This window comes from Amphiura filiformis, chromosome 17, assembly GCF_039555335.1.
Source record: "Amphiura filiformis chromosome 17, Afil_fr2py, whole genome shotgun sequence".
In the NCBI taxonomy this organism is placed as follows: domain Eukaryota; kingdom Metazoa; phylum Echinodermata; class Ophiuroidea; order Amphilepidida; family Amphiuridae; genus Amphiura; species Amphiura filiformis.
The window spans coordinates 50,621,459-50,643,617 of record NC_092644.1 but is presented as its reverse complement, the minus strand read 5'-3'; the positions used below and the strand labels follow the sequence as shown (position 1 = coordinate 50,643,617).

Here is a 22,159-nt window from a genome sequence, read left to right as displayed (position 1 = left end):
GTGTTGTTAATTCCACTGCCAATCACATCGTACGCATTGTAATTTGAACCTTGTGAATATCTTAGAAATACACTCTCATCAGACAATCACTGGACAAAGCAAGCCAAAGCCTAGGCTTAGGCCTGAAGTTTGTTCGGCTTATATTCTATAATTAAATAGGCGAAAATTATTCGGCTTTTGTTACTGTGCATGTCAATAAAGTCCCAGTGAGTTACGCATTATAAATGCAACGCACAACTAGCGTTTCAGCATTGCCCCCATCTGTGTGCACGCCATTCTATATCAATACATGGTGTTATGTCATGAGTCTTTTGCCTTTAAATATTAAAGCTGAACAAACTTTAGCTAGAGCCTAGGGCTATAGCCAAAATATTAAATTCTCGATCATGCAGGTCATACAGGTCGCGAGGTCATACAGGTCGCGCGATCCTATGAAAAGTACGCTGACGTTGGCTCTCATGATCATGTGATCGAGAATTTATTATTTTGGCCAGTTACCAGTATAGTGCCGGTCAAGATGGTTTACCAAATAGGCCTACTGGATGGAACAACCCCCACCACGTCCATGAGAATATAATATGCTCAAGCAATAAATATATAAATGAACCCCTAAGTTAAAATAAATCTGTAACATTTTAAGCGAAAGTGTGAAGGACAAGGACATGAATGGATGAATGAAGGAAGCTTACTTTTAAAAAAAGTTTTTGGGTCCAGACCAAGCAACTTTAAAAAATACCACTTTCCTTTCCTTTCTTTCTTTCTCCCTTTGTAGTGCTGACTTCAAATAAGCGAAGATAACTCGCACTGCGGTGTGCACATGCGTCGTCTCATAGGCGACAGAAAATTGAATTACGGTGCGTATAAACAAAGTGCAAGTAAAAACTGGAGGTGAGATGATGGAGCTACCTCAGCAGGCGGTCCCTCAGTGCGGCCTTGAAGGCGTCGAGGGATGCATACTCAGCTGGATCTGCAGACAGATTGTTCCAGTCCCTGATGGTTTGAGGAAAGAACGAGCTGGTATAGACTGAAGAGGTAGTTGATGGGATGAAGTACCGGGATTTGTGACCTCTGGTGGATGATTTGAGTGGAGTGAGGTAGTCTTTGCACTTGATGTCAACCAGGTCATGATGGATCTTATAGAACATCACCAAGCGGCTCTGGATGCGTCTTTCTTGGAGAAAGGCCAGTTGAGGGTGCTGATCATATCAGAAACGCTGCTGGTGCGTTGGTAGTTGCCAACAACGAATCGAAAGCGGCATTTCGCTGAACCTGTTCAACCTTGTTGATATTTCTCTTAGTGTGAGGGTCCCAAGATGTGGACGCAAATTCAACAGTAGGGCGGACATACGTAGTGTACGCAGCTTCCTTCACTTGTTTGCTACAGTGACTAAGATTGCGTTGCAAGAAGGCTCTTGTACAGTTGGCTTTCCTGGTGATGGCATCGATATGGGTATTGAAATCAAGATGGCTATCCAGGTGGACACCAAGATATTTTGCTGAGCTAACTACTTCCAACACTTGACCATGAACTGTGTATGATGCTGGTATGGGATTCCTCTTGTTGGTAATTTGGAGGACCTGGCATTTGGTGGCGTTAAACCTCATGAGCCATTTCGATTCCCAGTCTTGGAGAGCGTCGAGGTCTTTCTGCAGTTTAATTGAGTCAGCACTTGAAGATATCTGGTGGTACAAGATGCTGTCATCAGCAAACAATCTAGCAGTGGCAGATGAAACACACTCTGGCAGATCATTAATGAATATCAGGAAGAGGAGGGGGCCTAACACACTCCCCTGCGGTACACCAGATGTGACGTTGGCTTCTGAACTCTTCTGACCATCCACCAGTACAACCTGTGTTCTGGAGTGAAGGAAGTCACTGATCCAATTGTATGTGCTGCCGTGGATGCCATAATGTTTGACCTTAGCTAGAAGATGGCGGTGAGACACTTTGTCAAACGCTTTTTCAAAGTCCAAGAGGATGACATCAGTTTGTGATTTCTTGTTGATTCCCTTAGCAAGGTCTTCTAGGGTGGCAATTAACTGCGTGTCGCAAGAACGTCGCTTCCTGAACCCATGCTGGGCGTCTGACAGAATATTGTTATCAGAGAGGTGACGAATAATGGAGCAGTGGATGATATGTTCACATAACTTGCACAGAACTGAAGCCAAAGAATTTGCAGAATTTAATGCAAACTGGTATGTCCTCTACAGTATTGTAAAGGATATCGTTCAGCTAAAATACTTGTTGACATTTTTATTGCTGAAAATAGCTTACCTTTTTTGCAAAATACATGAATAATATTCCTACATTCACCGAAATCCCACAAACATGTTGCTATGGAAGAAAAGTACCGGAAGTAGATGTCGCAAGATGGGCATTTAAACCGGCCCCTGAATCTGAATTCTGCTTCACTTGGCACACGTTCCAGATAGTAAGAAAAAGATATCCATGGTGCCAACAGAGCAGACAGTAATTGATTGAGTGATAGCCAATCGTAGGCCCCGTAAGTTACAATTACGCGTTCACTACAGTTACGTCTTTTCTTATTGGTTAAAAGTTTGATGAACTCTTTTCTTTCTTTTATTCTTTCTTTCTTTCTTTCTTTCTTTCTTTCTTTCTTTCTTTCTTTCTTTCTTTCTTTCTTTCTTTCTTTCTTTCTTTCTTTCTTCCGTCTTTCTCTCTTTCTTTCTTTCTTTCTTAGTCTTTCTTTCTTAGTCTTTCTTTCTTTCCTTCTTTCTTTCTTTCTTTCTTTCTTTCTTTCTTTCTTTCTTTCTTTCTTTCTTTCTTTCTTTCTTTCTTTCTTTCTTTCTTTCTTTCTTTCTTTCCTTCCTTCTTTCTTTCTTTCTTTCTTTCTTTCTTTCTTTCTTTCTTTCTTTCTTTCTTTCTTTCTTTCTTTCCTTCTTTCTTTCTTTCTTTCTTTCTTTCTTTCTTTCTTTCTTTCTTCTTTCTATCTTTAAATCTTTCTTTCTTTTCTTTCTTTCTTTCTTTCTTTCTTTCTTTCTTTCTTTCTTTCTTTCTTTCTTTCCGTCTTTCTCTTTCTTTCTTTCTTTCTTTCTTTCTCTTTTTTTCTCTCCTTCTTTCTCTTTCCTTCTTTCTTTCTTTCTTTCTTTCTTTCTTTCTTTCTTTCTTTCTTTCTTTCTTTCTTTCTTTCTTTCTTTCTTTCTTTCTTTCTTTCTTTCTTTCTTTCTTTCTTTCTTTCTTTCTTTCTTTCTTTCTTTCTTTCTTTCTCTCTCTCTCTCTTTCTTTCTTTCTTTCTTTCTTTCTTTCTTTCTTTCTTTCTTTCTTTCTTTCTTTCTTTCTTTCTTTCTTTCTTTCTTTCTTTCTTTCTTTCTTTCTTTCTTTCTTTCTTTCTTTCTTTCTTTCTTTCTTTCTTTCTTTCTTTCTCTCTCTCTCTCTCTCTCTCTCTCTTTCTTTCCCTCTCTCAATAAAATAACCCATGTGTGGTTTATAACTTGATGGAATGGAGCCCCCAATAATATTTTCCAATCCTACGTGATACATTGCTGGCTGTGGAGTTCTAATCTAAATGCTATTATTTGCTATATAATTATAATTTCTATCTGTTTTATTTATTATCTTGCTCTAACTATAGGTTGTGTTTAATTGAATGATGAGTGAGTAAGTGAGTAACAAGGAGGAAGAATCAAGCAACTTGAAGCAAGCAAGCAAAAACAAAAAGCTGAGACCATAATACCTAAAGGTATTATGGTCGCAGACAAAAAGGCACTGCAATTAGGACCCATTTGCTGAAATTACGGTACTTTTCTGTGAACATGATTATCATTATGAATCGATGATAGGCCTATAGGCCTACACACACACAAAAAAAAAGAAAGAAAACAAATCCTGTTCAGAAAAATAGTATAAAACATTTTGTCAAATCTATAATAAATGAGAAACTGATGCCAGTCAAACTATTAATTCGAAATGTTTTGTGCCTTGTCCTTTTTTGATTTGTTTCATTTGCATCTTCTCTGGTTTGATTGTTTAGGCTTTATTGTTGTTGTTTTTTAAGTTTTAAAACTTGAATTAATTTTTACAAGTTGAATTAAAACACATAGGCCTAGTGAAGACAAAAAAAATTAAACACAAAGCATGCTCAAGTAAATGGTGTGGGTTTTTAGGGGGCCTATGACTCATTTGTTGGCATGCAAAACATTTGTTTGTATACACGCAAACGAAATTTGTTTATTTGTAAACATTGTAGATGACCGGACGTCCCAAACCCGGCCCAAATTAAACCAGTGACGTTTCCCGGTTTAGCCAAAATCGGGCTACGTAAACAGACTGGCAACGCTGTTTATTAAAGCTTCCGGTTGCGGAGATATGAAAAGATCAGTTGGATGCTCACTGATCAGAGAGAGATCAAGTTTGTCAAAGAACGGATCAGCTACATAGCAGTGATTTTATATCGATTCAGGAATATAGCAAGTGATTATACTGAAGAATCGTTTCTTTTTGCAGCTCGGAAGGATTTTTATGATTTAAGGATGGATCGAATGCGGTGCACCTGTTTCGCTGTTTTTGCATTGCTGTACAGTGCTACGAATGGTAAGTAAAGTGTGCGTGCATTGGGTGATCAGCTGTACAGACTCTGTACACTTGCAATGATAAAGTACATTGCAGTGATTACAAAAGTACATACATGTAAAACGTCATAGTGTCTTTATCATATTTTATCATGGGCCTTGGAAAAAGCTTTAAAAAGATGGCAATGGCTAAAGTGTTTCTGTGACTGTATCTGTATGTTCCTGGACTGGATGCCGTTTTTGTGTTGTCAAAAGTTTATTTCCTGTTTTATCATGATAAACTTGTCCAGATTGGGTATATAAAACCTTTTAACACATCTGAAAGACTATTAAAAGGTCTAATCCAGTTGAACTTGAGTTGCATAAAATAAGAAGAATGAACTTGGAATAGAACAACATTATTTCATGACATGTTTAACTCAAAAGACCGGCAGTATGGTGTGGTATTCTGGAATTAGAAGTGATTTGATTTTGTTTACATTTTACAAAAATGTGTTTACATTTTAAAACTAGGTGTTATTGCAATAGATGTGAACAATCATGGATGATCCATGTATGCATATTACAATTTAATAAAGTGCAATGCATGATCCAGGAAAAGTGCTGGTCTGGGCATTTGGCAACTAGCATAATAATATTCAATTATCGTTGATGTGCATTGAAAATTACATGATATACACAGATCAAATCTCATACAATGTATTTGGATGGGAGATAACCCATCATCTAAAGCTGATAGAATGCATGTGTGTGTCATCATCCCGGTCATCATATCCTATTGAAGGGCACAAACCATGATTGGGGAACCAGTTGGGGGGGGGGGGGGTGGCACAAGCTATTTTCCTACATGCGATTTTCAAATCGATTGGGGGCATGTGCCATTTCTTTTACTTTATCAATACTGGAGGCTGTATACAGTCTGTCCCACCACTCAAAACCGTAACACTCAGTTTATTTTATACGGGCCTCCGTAACAAATGGACTCCATCGTCGCTGGCTTTGAAAGTATACAAGTGCTAGTTTTTATGCCACTCCAATCCTGTGAACATTGGCAGAATCATACCCCGGGACAATATGCATTTAAGTTTTTATTTTCTAAGTGTGGACCTAACCTAGAAATCCTTAAACCGGTGAATGCTGTTGATGGGAATATATTGTGTCATATGCTGTTTTAGAAGACCTCTCGAGGAACATAACTGGCTGTGGGTGTCCGCAGTTCATGTGCATCCACAATTACATGTACATACCGGTAGACATTTCTTATGTCTGTGACTGTTTGCCGATCTTTACAAAAGCACACCCACATTTTCTAGGGTCCATACACAAATGTGTCAGCTCATCAGGTAAACCACATTGCCTCAATTGACTGCTGTCATAGTGTATCTAGCATTACACCTTATGGCTACAATGGAGCTAAGGTTACCACTGGAATTACTATGGCAGCCACTGTCTTGTCTTACAATTAACCATATGTATTTTTAGGTGGTGCCTGCTGTTTGTTTGGATACATACTTCACACAGAATGTAATCAGCTACTTTTTATTTAAAAAACACATTCCTGTACTTAAATAGCAAAAATGTATCAGTAAATGTGCATATATGGACTTGGTGAAACACCTGCCTAGCATGCTGGTATTTATTTGACAGTGAGTGCATTGCACATAGATTAGAATTTCTTATTTTTTTGCAAATTCTAACTTTGGTTTTGTGTACCAAAAAGTTATACTGGTTTCATACTATCATGCTGCTTGCCGCTCAGTGCGCTCACGTGATGCACGCACATTGTAGACACCCCGACAGAATCATGGATTGTCATTGGCTGATACGTGGCAGGAAAGTCTGACAAGGGCATTATTGTTATTTTTAGAGACATAAACTAGAGGAGTACAGTAGTACAGTGTACTTCAATCAAAGATGTAACATTTATAACATATTATGCAATTGTTTATGCTTCAAGCATTTACTACTCCACTTAAAAATAATTGATAAATGGATCCAGACATAATTGTTTAGAAAAACTACACTCAAATTAATTCAACTCCACATAACTTGGGCAATTGCAGCAAAGAAGTGTATCTGCAGGCAGATAATGATCGTATTGAGAGTAATTCTTAAATTTCTCTTGATTTTATCACCGCGCAATCCTCCCATCTACTTATCATCCTAACTTCCTGCAGATAGTATTACATCTTTTGTTTTCATGCAATTACATCTCTTAGAATTCTAAGACAAATTTGAATCAGTTCATGGAAACTATCCATTCATTTTTACAGGTATTTTAATTTCACACTTTCTGCTAGGATTACATTTTATTTGTCAGTACATGAAGACCCCTATCATGATCAACAAAATTAGTTTTTACATTTATATTGCCAGAATTGTTTCAATTGCAGTGACAGCTACATAAAAATGAGACTCATTCAATTTTGTGAAATATATTTGCCTTGAATTGAAATAACAGACAGCTAATTATCTACTGGAAAAGTAATAATTTTTCTAGCTGCAATCGATCATTTCAACCATTTTGCTTGTTTTTTATTCTGTTACTTTGAAATTTTTTTACATTTAAATAATTGTACTCACACTTTATACTAAACATTTTTGTATATTTTTAATTTTACAAAACTTAAATGTAAAACAAATTATGTTGCGTAATTCATGCAAAAATTAATGTGACACAAAAATTTCCACTTTCCCAGTCTAAGTAGGAGCATTGCTTTGGAGAAAGGAGCACTGGATAGCAGTGAACAAGCAAAATCATTTAGTCTTGCTAATGAGATATGAATAGAAAGGCGAGGAGAAAATAAGCGTATCTAGTTGACCTCATGAGCGCCAAATATCTCCTCAAGGCGGATAGCGGAGAATCATCAATTGGAAACGGCATTGGATTCTTGTACATGCCGTCTTTTTTACAATTTTTTGTTAAAGAAATGTTTCTTATAACCCTATACATGCTGACAGTGAAGGTATAGATGAGGTGGACAGAGGAATTATTAATTGAGAAGAACATTGGATTATAAATGTTAGATCTGTCTGTGTGTTTGTCTCTGGACTTTTGCTTGCTGATAGTCAATGAACATGAATCTGATGGTGTTTGGTTTGTTTTAATGCTAGTAATAATATTAAACATTTCAATAATTTTGAAAGATTGCAAGAGTAGAATTTTGCTACCTTGCAAGAACTTTGTACCTTGCATTTGTGATTTAGGCCCAAATATCTTTTATTTGCATTTTGCATCTACAATCTTTGCAGATATGAGATTCTAAATTTTTTTGGTGCAAAGTTTAGTTTTGGAAAATGTGGTTAGATGGAAAAAATTTTTATAATTAGCCTTTGAATGGGTTCAAATGTTAGGAGTTCCCAACTAGTTTTAGGACAGCATTTACATGTAAGAACATGCCATGGATTGATCAGTGTTCATATGAAGAAGCAGGTTGTGAACAAGATACAATGTATTCCTTGCATTTGTCCAAGATTTGCAAAGGTGGAACAAATTTGATCGACATGTCTATTTTTTTTTTAAAGCAGACAGTAAAAAGGCAAAAAATCAGATCAAATATCTATATTACGTACTGTATGCCTAAAATTAATGATTTTGACATTTTACAAACATGTGACAGAGGTTGGAGTAAGAAGTATTTTTTTTTCAAAAACAGTTTTCAGGATGCCCCTGAATTTGTCAAATTAATACATTTGGACTTCCAGTCATAATGTATCAGCAAACTGAAGCAAATCTGTGTATAGGGGAGGGTGGATATGGTTTGCACCTAAAACAGGCAATTGGGTCAAATTGCCCCCCCCCCTCCCACCAGCAAGTGAGTATACTACACAAACCACATTGACATGCAAGTTTCATTTGATGAAATAGCATTTGACTCTTTCACACCGTGCGCTGTCGTTAACTTTGTCGCGATGTTGCCGCAGGCATTGTATTGAAAGGTGTCTGCCTCCAATGACAAAGTCAACAAACGTGGGATTTTAAACTCCGGAGTTAAGGGCACTGCGAACAAACACTTGATGGTGGAAGTAGAGAAGTCACAGCTTGCAGGCCTCAGGGGAAATGCTGATTGCAAACAAAAAGTTGCAATTTTAACCTCAGTATTTGTTGTAATACACCTTGCAATTTGATGTATTTTGCTTTTGAATAGATTCCAAAAATAGCGTAAAATCTGTTTATATTGAGACAGCTATTTCTGTTATTTGTTGCTAAAAGCAAACAGTGTCGGCTAAAATATAGGGCTGGGGTACTTCTTATTTTTACAATTTGAAAGTGATCTTCATTGTACAACAAGTAAGCTTTAAATTTTTGCAGTGTTGTTGTAAATAAATGGCAAAGCAACACAGAATTTAAACAGCTTTTTAAAAGGTAGAATGTTTGTCAACTTGAACTTAGGTCTCTCCACGCGGGTGTCAATTGCAGACGACAAGTTTCAAATTTGTATTAAAATTAAAAATTTTCAGAATAAAGTTTAACACAGTGCAACAAGTTAAACTCAATTTACCCTTGCTAAGAAATGGGCCAATCCATGTTATTGTTTACCGGGTCAGATGTCAATCATTGTCATGCAGATAAATTTGTATTGTTTGGCTCGACCCGGGAACCAATGGGATTTGCTGCCTTCAGCGGGTTTCGGGCGTGATTAGGTAGTGATTTATTCACTGTTGGTTTTGTATTGGACACGACAACAACAAAAATCTTCCCACCCACCGCGCCCTGTGTGGACATGTGAGAAGGAAGTAAAATATAATTATGTGTGACAGTAATGAGATAATGACCTGTATAAATACAGATATATTTTATCTACTACATGGTAGTGTGTTAAATAATAGCTAATTAAAGCATTTAACTGTCTGTAAGTTTAAAAGAAAAATCAAGAATTATGGTCCCTGTAGATAAGGAGGGAGGAATAAAGAGTTGACGCTTGATCATTAAAATTACATGTGACTTGCAATTAATTTCCTTTCTCAGATCTTCAAAGATACAATGTACACTGTTTAATTAGATCATGTGTTCAATATGTTGCCACATAAAATTTATATAATTGTTCTGTATCAACCTTTTTTAGAATGATAGTTCAAGAGGGAAAGTAAGTCGTCAAAACTATATGTACAGGAATTGACAATCGTATTGTTACATACAGGCACAGGTGTCATCAAAAACAGTAAAGTAGTCTTTTATAAGGTCAAAGACTTCACACAGTAAGCAAAAAGAAAATAATGCTGGGTTTTGAATTATCTTTTCTGTATTTATTTATTATGATATATGTATATGTCATAGAATGCTAACATTAAGACTTGATCCTTTGTAACTTCAGGTAGACCACCTGTTGAAGTGTCTCAGGAATTCCACTTGGGAGCGTGGGATCTGTATGCACCAGTACCGTAATTTATTGTTGAGTTTCCAGCCATGATATTTGATGAATGTTCCACGGGTTCGGGGTCAAACGCTCAGAATTTAGCCTCGGTGGCGGCCACCCGAGTGCAAGTTTGGATCACATTTGGTTTAGCCATGATATTTGATTTAATGATCCACGGGTTCGGGGTCAAACGCTCAGAATTTAGCCTCGGTGGCGGCCACCAGAGTGCAAGTTTGATCACATTTGATTTTGCTAAAACAAGATTTTCTGCGCCTTTGGTCGTTGTTTCGCTAGAGTCTTGGGTTGGGTAATTCGCTCGATTAGAGAATCTCCTATTATATATTTGGCTATAATACGGCTGAGAATTTGTTTGTTTGTTTGTTTGTTTATTTGTTGTAGGTACTGGTGCGGGTCTTAAACAAAAGTCAATAAATGGTTGTCGTGTCTGATTGCCAACATGCATGCAAATTTTGCGTCCGAGTGTTTTTCAATTTCTCTGTCTTAGGGTAATTATACATTTTCATGATCATAATTGGAATCAGCATGAAAAATGCATTAAAATGAGTAGGCCTACAAACAAGCCTAGTTGTTCTTTTGAAGACAGCTGTTGATATTTTTAATTAAAGAATATCTCAAAACATGGACTTTTTTTAAATATGTTGAAACCTATATGGCTAGCAGGACGTAGCACACAGAGCATTAAATTTAAAAAGTATATTCAAATTGGCATGAGGAAAGGAAGAAAGGAATGTTTTTGTAATTTTAGCATAAAGAACTGTACGAAACTAAATTCCCATTCAACCTTAGGATTTGGTAAATAGTGAAAAGTAATGATGTATCGAAACTAAGAATAAATGGATAACAGTGATGTCTGTGAGTGACTGTAACCATGGAACTTGCATACATACAGCATGGTTTTATTGAGTGTTTTGAAAGTAATCAGGTGGAAAATTGCTAAATGAATCGTTAAGATATGCGGCTAACGAGTGTCCTTCTCTGGAAAACACCATGTAAACAAACACAGATTTAATCTGATCAAGAATGTAAGAATCAAAGGGTTTTGATGTGGTTAAATTTTGGGATTTACTTTCAATCCTTGAAAGACATTTTGGCCAATAGGATTTTTTCTTTGATTATTCTTTAAAGTGACACAGAAATGGTGGAAAATGAAAGTAACATTTTAATTTCAAAAGTACAGCTTGAATGTGTAAGGTCAACAAGCTTGTATTCATGGTATTTGTTTCCAGCCATGATACTTTTTGTTGATGCAATGTACCTTTCCCAGTCCAAAATCAAAATTTGGACATTGAGCCTCAAGTTTGCTTTTTGGTGAAAGTACCACTACATATCTATATATTTGATGTTATTTTAGGAAATTACCACACTTTTTCAAAACTGTAATGATCATGAAATAGTATGTCACCACAGTTCATGATGTTTTATTTTCTTGTGAATACTTAGGTGTCCAATGTGTTTTTTTCAAGAACAACAAACACTTATTTTTGTGAACTTAGGAAAAGAAACTTCCTCCTATCATGCCAAATTTCTGGAATTTCCCATTTTCTATCTCTAGGAATACCTGTGAGTACAGGTGTACAGGTGAATTTGTTCGACATCCCAGGAGTTTTATGACTAGACTTCCAATGAACTAGGATGTATCCATCCACAATTATGTTGTAATTTTCTGCTACATTCTTTATATTGAACCTCAAACCTGCATCTTCAACCTTTGGGCCATCATGCATGGTAGAGACATAAATCACTACCACCACAGCCATCTCTTAGCCAAAGGAAGGAGTTTAGCTTCCGGGTATTAAAAAAATCACGTAACAAAAAATCTTGGCGCTTAAGCAAATCTGACAGCAGACTGTAGGGGGACTGTGTGGTAATGGGCACAAATTGTAAGAGCAACACATTTTTGAGAGTTAAATTTATGAATTTCACAAGCGTTTCAAACCAACTTTTCAATATGAAATCAGTTTTAAGACAGTCTGGTTTGATTTTAAAAAATCTTTTTTTAAATATTTTGCATGATTTTGCAGGATAAACTGGAGTGGTTTGTGGTATACCTCAGAGTAAGCCCCGCATATTGGCCTCTACTCCCCGATATAAATCACAGACTCGACACCAGAATACGGCATTACTCACACAGAATTCTCAAGAAGGTTATTGATCCGAAATTGATTTATCAAATGATATGAAATGTCTAGAGGGTCCTTGTTCAAGTTGATCATACAGGAAAGAGAAAAAAAAAGTGAATTGCGATGATAACTTTGTAGTTGTATGAGTTGGTTAAATCAGTAAGCTTATCATGTTATACATGAATTAATAACAAATGGATTGCATTTATGTGAAGCTGGTACTCATGTGATTGAGAATTAATGTAGTTAAAAAGTGCAGTATAAAGAGAACAGGTGCTAGAATTTCAGTCGTTAGCGTCAAGACCGGATACGAGAGTGACATGTCATTTTGAAGTGATTTTATTTTGCAAATTGGAAGAGATCTATGGTGATCCCGGTGTTCAGATTGAAATTGGGTGAACTCTTTTAGGTTCAGTCATGTTTTTGAAAAACAAGAGGATTTAAAGCCTGGAGGTGGCACTCGTATCTAGCAAAGCGACATGCATGTGCGGCCGCACATTTCAACAAGGGAGTCTTTTGTGGGCAAAATTGTGTACAAAATAGGGCTCTGTCAAGGTAACTACGAGGGGGTATCCAAAAGTTTTTGACATCACACAGAAGTGAAAGTGCTATACCGATGAAATTTTGTCAGTATAATCACTGGTCCTTATGTACATTATGGTCCAAAAATGGTCTCATAAGTATGTTTACTTTCTTCACAGGTGGCGCTAGATGGGAAGTAGGCGCATAACCTTTTCGTGATAAGATCCTCCACTTTCTTGAGTTTTTTCACTGTGGCCGCATCATCCGTAAGTGATGGACGCCCACTTCTTGGCTCATCTGTGAGGGACATGTGGCCAGTTTGGAAATTCCTTTTCAAAAAGCAATAGTGCCATATGATGGGCAATCATCACCGTGGGATTGCTTTAATTTCATCATAGATTTTCTGAGCATTGTAGGCCTAACCCTTCAAATGCAGGAACTTAATCATGATGCGTGCCTCAATTTTCACCATATTGCAGGTTATGCGCCTACTGCCCATCTAGTGCCCCTACTGCCCATCTAGTGCCCCATGTAAAGAAAGTAAACATACTTATGAGACCATTTTTGGACCATAATGTACATAAGTACCAGTGATTACACTAACAAAATTTCATCAATATAGCTCTTTTCCTTCTGGGTGATGTCAAAAACTTTTGGATACCCCCTCGTATATGCTCAAAATTTAGGGTCTTACAGTGGGGATTAGAAAAAGGGTCTTTTGGTGAGGATGTTGTTTTAAAAAAGGGGGGGGGTGTGATGGGCAAATAGGAAAATATGGCATAGTGGAGGCGATGGAAAAACATACAAGTAGGGGTCTTTGGGGCCAAAAAAATAGGGGTCTTATTTTAGGATTGGACATAATGCAATCCTCAATATTCTTCTGCATGGCTTTCACCCACACAGCTCTAAAACAGTCAGACAAACAGTAAGATACATAACAATAACATGATATACATGTATAGGTAGACAGACAGAAAGTTATGGAGAAAAAAAATCAAATATTCAGACAAGCATACTGACAAGACAGCAAGCAAAAGCCTTAAGTGTGATAGCCTGAAAGTTCATTGCAAAAAGGGAGAGGGGCTGTGGGGGGGGCTTTACCATATTTTGAAAGTCAAAAACGTGTCTAGAAATCAATATCCATACAGAACAAATGTCACATCACAATGTGATTTGACAGGGGGTGCTTAAAATAGATGCAAGTTAAACAAGCTCTCAAGGGGCACTAATTAGGGAAGGGGGCTAATTAGGTGGAATACCGTCACTGGCAGCACCAGGAATTTTTTTGCGGGGGCATTGTGGGGCAAAGTGAATTATTAGGGGGAAAATACAACAAGTTCTGCGCAAAATGCAAAACGTGGAAATTTTTTATAATTTTGGATTGACTATGAATTCCCCCATGCCCTTTACGGTATACATGTATGACTAGGCCCTACACATTTAGTCGCTTAAAACTCATAGAAGTGGAAGCATTGCACAGTAATACAATAAACACATGGAACTGGCTCTGTACTTATTGTTAATAAATGTGTATGTTTATTAGAGACATGTTCTGCTCATTGGAAATTCTGGGGACATTGTGTAATTGTAAATCCCAGGCAACAAGCGAGGCTAATAATAGTATTGCGTTGTGCCCGTCATGCAAATCATGTAAACATGATACAATAAATCCCAATGGCTTGAATAAGTTGAAATCAGGGTAACAGGGCTTACATAAACAAGTAACATTTGTGTGAAATATACAAAAATGTACATTTGTAGCTTGAGCTCTGAGCAGCACTTTTACATAATTATTTGTGAAATTGTGATATGGTTGAGCAAATGAGTTATTTGTTATTATGATAATGATAAATATTTGGATGATTTTGCCATGTTGGTGTTCTGTTAATCTGAGTGTTGTCATAACTTGGCTATTCCATGCATATTCCTCAAAGTCCCTCTGACACTGGAGTGAAAGATTGCTGTTCTCTTGAATAGGAAAGTTAACAGAATTTGAAACAGCATTCTTAGAATCTTTTCATGAAAAAGTTCAAACTCATTATGCAATAAGCCCAATCGGCATTGGAAGTTTGCAATGCATTGTAGGACAGTTTTTGCAGTTTTAGGACACGTTGTCCTTTGACCTTTCAGAAAATTCAGAAATATTGGGTTTTTATACGTACAAAATATAATCTAAAATGTTTTACAATATTTAAAACAAATATAAAAAATATTAGTATTTTATAAATTAATTATTTGGTATTTTTAATGATCATTATTGTGACAATAATAAGAAAATTAATAATAATTACCTCAATTTTCCCGATATGTCAGAGGTCAAAGTGTCCCAAAACTGCTCTCAAAAACCGGAAGTTAGAATGGCGATTGGGCTTATTTGATATTTTTGCTGAAGAAAATTTTAATCCATTGTGTCAAATGGAAAAGAATGAACAAAAACTAATTTCCCTACACTCATGGGCGTCAATCCCAGGGGGACCGGGGGATGTGTCCCTTCCACCTTTTGGCAAAATAACCCACTTTTTGTTCCTTTCAACCACTAACAATTTTGGTCGGTTGTCCCCCACATTTCAAGCTGGATTGGCGCTAATGCCTACACTGTATGCAAAGTTTCACTCCGCATCCAGAGTGAAAGATGCAGCAAAAGCCTGGATGCCAGACTGACAGAATTCACTAAATTAAGTGCATCACATTTTCCCTTGAAAGTAATTTGAACATTTGTAACTTTTACTTTTCTAAGAAATAAGTGTTGAAGTACAATCCACCCACCTGCTAATATGGACTGAAATGGACCAAAAACCAGAATACTTTAGGAATGACTGAGTCAGATTTACTAAGAATTTACCCCTTAAAATTGATAAGAAATGATTAATTTCAAGCAAAAGTAGTGGTGGTCAACAACTCATCATGTTAGAAATATTTACTTTTATTTCAGGCAGGGTTGCCAGTTTTCAGACCCAAGGTGTTTCGTTCAAGCACCCTGTTAGGTGGCAGCAAGTGTACAAAAAAAATGTAAAAGTAGGCCAATTTCTAGTCAGTGGAAAAGGCACCCAAATAAATCCAATATAATATTTGCACATACTAATATTGAATCTGGCCAAGAGAATGTCACCCAATTGGGTGGATAACCAGTTTAAATAATCAGATTAAATTCTGAAACTTGTGAAAATCGGCTAAATTAAAGCAGGGAAGTGGGACTAAGTAAGCTGCCATTTAAAAATTGTTGCAAATTGATATTTCCAAATGTAGCCCAATTTTAGCAATGTGCAAAGGAACTCTAGAGAATCTGGCAAGGAGAACCCTAACACTACTTACGGGCTCTGTTGCTTTACTATACTGTTGCTTTACTATACTACACGCTCGCCAAAGTCAGTGAGGGCCACAAACTGCAGCTAGGGGAACCCTTACATTGTGATCAATGTAGTGGAGAGGAGAGGATCCAGGAGAGGATCATACACATGACTAAGGAAGTGGGCCCCTCGTTTCTGTCCATGACGTTCAGGCCTCTTTTCCTAATGTGCAGTGACTATCTGGCAGGCCTTCACAAAATTGAACTAGTTCTGTATGATCTAAGATGGCCCAACAGCTTGCTGGTGCTTCTATTGTTCTATTGAAAGTAGCTCAATTGTGCTACATGTAGTAAGGGATGCAGCAACCAGGCAAATAGATTATAACTTATAGTGGGAAAGTACAATGCTATTAAACTTGGCCCATGAGTAAACCAGCCCTGGAGAGAGGGTACAGCCCAGTGGAGCATTTAATTGATTCTTTTGAATATGTTTGTTTGATTTATTGTTTATTTGTATTGTGCAACTGTGGGTGTGAAGTGGAGTGTGAACTTTCATAATATAGTGGATGAATTGCTACATTTAATTGTTAAAAAATTTCGCAATTGTTTCCATGAAGGTGGAAGTTGTCTGTCAAAACTGTTGTTTTGAGATATAGATCAGTACTTGTTCATTCAAGGTTGAAATAATGAAGGAAATAAGTTCAATGTTAGGTACAGGGCATTACAATACACTCATCACATGTTTTATTATTTATAGGCCCTAGATTCATTGTTGCAAACTTGTTCAAAATATCCTACATGACTATATGACTGTTGCTGGTTTGTTTTCCTGAAATTCCTGTATGTCAGTTTCTTTGCCTGCCCACTACAATCTTGCTTATAATATTATTTCTCTATTTATTTGTGGGTCTCTGTTCATTTAAACCAGTGGCGTAGATTTCCTTTTGACATTAGGGGGATCATGGTTGAAAAAATTCTTGAAATGTAGTGAATCCGGCACCTTTTGGCGACATAACAAGTTTATGGTACGAATGTGTGCGAAGCTCGCGAAAAATTTGCCATTTTGAAGCTAAACTGATGAAATATTGCGCAAAAGTGAAAAATTTGGGCTTTGAGGGCTAAAATGGCCAAATATGAGGTTAATTTGGTCAGAAACCCACATACAGGCGTCAACATTGGGGGGATGATTGTATGGACCATCCCCTCTGGCAAAATATTGGGGTGGATTTATCCCCCCCCCCCCTTCCCCCGGATCTATGCCTATGATTTAAACTTGCCTTGTCTCTGTCCTGTTGCTCATGTACATAATTTCATAACCGTTATGTACAGGGTTGTGTAGCACCGTAGGAGCAGGCCCAAAGCAGGTCACAACCTCCCCTCCCCCTCTAAAAGCACAAATGAAATCTACAAAAATTGTATTGAAGTTGTATTGTACGCTACCCCTTTGCACATGGAAATACACGATAATAATTTTCACCACTATCATTAACCTTAACCAGTGAAATAAACCTCATACGTATGTATACATCGGTTTTATACTGCATTGCCAAAAGGCTTTGAAAGTTATTGTTATGAAGCTTCATGAATTTGATCTACCCAATTCAAACTAGACAAAGTAATTACATAGGCATTGGCCATAACAGGACAAGATAGTGCTCGGTTATCAACACTATTCTACTTGGAAGAGGCCACTTACAAAGTTGCATAATATGATACAATATTGGCTTCATCTGTATTGGGAAGCATGGACATCAAGTCTGCTTTATATAGGATATACGGTTTTATGACTCCACCATTTTCCTGAAACCTGAGGCCTAGTTGGCAGAAATTGATTATGCAACCAGTTTTGTTTATATTTTCGAACACATGAATTAAATTATATATATATAAAAAAAAGATTTCAGGCAGTAAATATAACCAGAGGTGATGTATTTTTGAATGAGGTCTACAGTATAGAGCCCATGCAGTTTTTTGACATTTTGGACTCCTAAAAATGTTATTCAAATGTGCTTATGACTGAGTAGAAACTCAAAACGGTGTACTAGGATAAATTGCCAGTTGAAAAGGGTGAGAAAAATCAGAGGTGGTGTCGGGGGGATTTCCCCTCACATCACACATTTCCCCCTCCCCCACAAAAAAATCTTGGTGCTGCTAATGGGCAAAATTGTCACTTTCCTGGACCTTCATAACCTCCTGTCCCCAATAAAACATTTATGAATAATAAGCAAAATTGACAAACAAATAAAACAAATCTGGTTTAAGGAATGGGATATTAACGTTTAGCGATGTTTTCACATATTTTTTTGTGGGAGCTGAGAGTACACCAGGCCTATCGAATTGCATTCTGAATACGAGGAATGTCCTTCTGATAACAAATAATTTTAATTTTTTGAAATTCGCAATATAATACGAATTTTATGACAAATGATTAAAATGTTATGTTTTTTAAATTTTTGATATTTAACAGTCCTCGAAGTAAACTAATGATATGTACTGAAAGTGTATGTCTACAGGTGGGATGAAAAGCCGACGATCAATTGAAAATTTTGACCTTTCATATTATTGATATACATTTTTTCCCAAAAAGACCTAATTTTTTTGGTGTTTTTGGAAAAAAATTCCATATCTTCAATATGAAAGGTCAAAATTTTCAATTGATCATCAGCTTTTCTTCCCAGCTACATGCACTTTAAGTTAGATTTATGAAGTTTACTTTGAGGACTGTATCTATATTTAATAAATTTGCCATAAAATGCGTATTATATCGCGAATTTCAAAAAATCAAAATTATTTGATATCAGAAGGACATTCTTCGTATTCAGAATGCAATTCGATATGCCTGATGTGCTCTCATGTCCCACAAAACAATACTGTCCATACCCCATCCCTTAATACAGGAACTAAAACAGTACAATTCAATTCAGTTGCTTCTGAAAAGGGAAAAATGTTTTAAAACAGTTTCATTTCTTTTCTTTAAAAACATATTCCTTATATAAAAATACCACAGGGGAAGTCAATTCAGTTTGGTCTCAAAGAAATCATGAAAATATATCAAGTTTTATTACTTTTGGGTTAAATAAAGAGAGCTCATTCTGAAAAAAAAAATCAATTTGTTAAATTGCAAAAGCCTGAACTAGAAAATTGAATTTTATTGTAGGTAATACATGTGCTGCACCCAAATATACCCTTCATCCCCTACCCTGGGGTTGTCATCTAAAGCAGGAAGTTGAGGGGTATTGTTTTCCATTTAACAAAATTTAAACAGAAATAAACGCAAATGTACTTATATTTTGGAGTGCATGGTTTTTCAGTAAAGCTAAAATATTATCATGATGTTGAAATTTTGTAATTTTTTTAGGGTAGTCAGTAAATTTTATTTTATGCAGCACACTATTAAGCTAACCTTTTCATCCAATAACCATCTTACTAAGAATAAGTTAATTTTTGGAAACATTTGTGCTAATTTTAACATATTACAAAGATTTTAAAATATGATCATGAGAATTTGCAATTTAGAAAAAATGGAATGAATTGACGTACACATAATGTTGAGAGGGGGTTAATATGTTCAGCAAATTTCAGGGGTGTATATCTCCGATTGCCAAGTGCCAGAGGGAGAAATAAACATTTCAAATTGATGACGATTGTTCATGCATTCCAACGTGCAATACTTCACATTGCTACATTTGATACATTGAATTGCATCCATTTGCGTAATTGATGGAGAGCCAAAAACTCTGTGTATTCATAATATGGCCTGTTACTTAGCCACTGCAAGAAAATCTTGTATATACATTTACGATTTTTTAGTGTGCTTAAATTGCATCTTAAGGACATAATGTATCTACAAGTGTTAGTGTTGATTTCGTTTTTGTTGTTCATGTGAGACACATAAATCTGAACTGATCTGGAGCAGTGAAAATCTAGATCAAGTCCACATTATTATGTTGCTTTGTATTTCACACACGCAAGTAATTCATATCAAATCCTGAGACCCATCTAATGCAATTCATAATACACATTTTTGCAGCTGCAATAATACTTTTAGTTGCTCTGGTCAGTGCAGAGAGTTTAGATATTTATTCAATGTTCGTCACATTCATGCCCGTACACAGGATTTTTTTGTTTAAGTTTAATTACAATGGTAATAACCCAATTTTCACAATTTCCAACTTTGTCTGAGTGGATCAGATTGTGTCGACTCATTGCTGTGATAACTAAACTTCACATACCTTCATACACTGATACGCTAATAAAATCTCTATAAATGAATCCACATTGAAGTGTAGTTTAATCTAGATCAGTCCAGGTTACATAAATCTAAATCATTCTGTATCTAACATTACATCATGTTTAGATAGCAGACACTTTCACCGGTTCGTTGACCTTCTTTAAGAAGTTCTGAAGTAAATTTCAATGGCGCCCACCTGTTTTCATTCCCGATTAATGGATTTTTTTTTCCTGAGGAGATAGTGGAAAATGAGTGGGGCAGGTGTTTCCCCTTAAATACCTAGAGGAGGACACCATGAAACAACATAGTGGATGAACATTTTAAATTGATTCATACAGTTTAATTTGGTAAATTTTTAGGTAGATAATTTTGATTTGCATTTAATTACTATACAGATTGGTCGTAATAATTTGGACGTTTGTCTATACAATTATTTGCAAAATATATACTTTTACAACAGGAATGTAAGCTTTAAATAATAAAATACGGAAAATGTGCAAGAGGTTTTGTCCATTTGACTAACAGCAGTTCGTACTAGAAGGAAATCACTCCTTAATAAAGGACAATTTTAAATTCAGCACAGGTATTTAAGCTACAGGGTCTGACATTGTACCACCAAATTACACCCCATCAACCCAAGACTAATAGAGATGGGACACTTACTGGAATGCAACCCTAAATCAGCGCATAAAATTGTCTTCAAAAACAGTAGGTCAAGTACGATGAAGAAATACTTGAGAATGCAAGGCGAAAAGTCACAAGCAAATGTGTCACTGCATACTGATGGGGTATTTTTATACAACTAAATTTTCACAGGTTTTCATTGAGGCACTCCAGCATACTTTCAGAGTCTTTATGTAGAGCAAACTTACCCAAGGTTTCCATTGAGGCAGTTTACATCTTTTTAAACAAACACATTGCTTGCTATGATATTTTACACACTACATATAAATGTCAATATGATGGATACAGTGCTGCATTATTTCATTTCTTAAAAGTATTTGCTACGAGGTGACTTGTTTTGATCAATGCTGGATACTTGGGCAATCTCCAAAGACATTTGTAATTCACGTCCCAACTAAACAAGACAGGTTGTATAAAATGGACTATTCCATTTGAAATCCACACCCCTGTGGAAGATTTAGCTATAGTCTTCCATCCACAGAGGGTGTATGTGTTTCAAATAAAATGCATGTAGACAATCAGGTAACTTTCATTTGAAATACCCAAGTTGTGGAATTTGTGAAGTCATGCACAGGGGGAGTATGGATTTCAAAATAATTATCCTAGCCAGTTGCATTTGATAAACATACTCCCTCTGTAATGTGGAAGACTTCTCTTAAATTTTTCACACAGGTTTGTCTGTATTAAAGTCTGATGTTAAGCTTTCTCGTTGACATTATGTATTGTGATGACTATATCAGTGGTTAGTCAAAATGTTTATTCTTAATTCAGTATTTTATACAAGATTCTGATCGTGTGTTCCATTTACTACTAGATACAAAATTTAAATTTGAAGCACCAGCATAAAGAAATGCAGTTTAAAGGGGCTTTGTAAGATTTCGCACAAATTGCCCTCTCTAGTCTGATTTAGTAAAAGTTCAAGTTTAACATGAACACAATCTTTTTCCAAATACTAATCAGCATCTGATATAGTTCAGCTTAATTCAGCATCTTTCATATTAAAATTAGTGATTTTGTAATAAAGTTCTGGATTCTGAACTTAATTTCACAACACGGTTCAAAAGCAGATAAGCTTATTAAATGCAGCACTCACAAGATGTCTTTTCATTTCAACATTACAGATTTTTGTCTCTAAATTACTGTTCGGTCTAGGCTCTTTGAGTATTAAATCTATCAAAATAAGGCAATGTTTTCTCATTTTGATTTTTTTTGTAAAATCTGTCGGGGACCCTTTAAGATCCTTAAGCAATGTTGCCTGAATTGGGTAATGAGTTTAACGGAGAAAACGAAAGAAGAGATGAGATTTTCTATACTTCAATGTAGTGCCATATGTTTGTACATAAACAAGTCCCTGCATACTGGAATTATTACTTCCACGTTCTGAACCCCAAATTACGATTTATTTTTA

The 22,159-nt window shown here is 36.1% G+C and overlaps 2 protein-coding genes across 2 annotated transcripts in view; one reads left to right on the top strand and one right to left on the bottom strand.

The window, feature by feature from the left end:
* LOC140138461 (uncharacterized) overlaps positions 1-2,518 on the bottom strand; it is a 28,299-nt gene extending 25,781 nt beyond the window's left edge. The window contains exon 1 of the mRNA XM_072160350.1: positions 2,276-2,518. The gene's annotated coding sequence lies outside the window, so the exon portion shown is untranslated. The remainder of the gene's footprint in view (positions 1-2,275) is intronic.
* Positions 2,519-4,313: 1,795 nt separating this feature from the next.
* LOC140137925 (protein kinase C-binding protein NELL2-like) overlaps positions 4,314-22,159 on the top strand; it is a 158,014-nt gene continuing 140,168 nt past the window's right edge. The window contains exon 1 of the mRNA XM_072159730.1: positions 4,314-4,552. Within this exon, the coding sequence (XP_072015831.1) occupies positions 4,345-4,552 (208 nt within the window). The 5' untranslated portion in view covers positions 4,314-4,344. The remainder of the gene's footprint in view (positions 4,553-22,159) is intronic.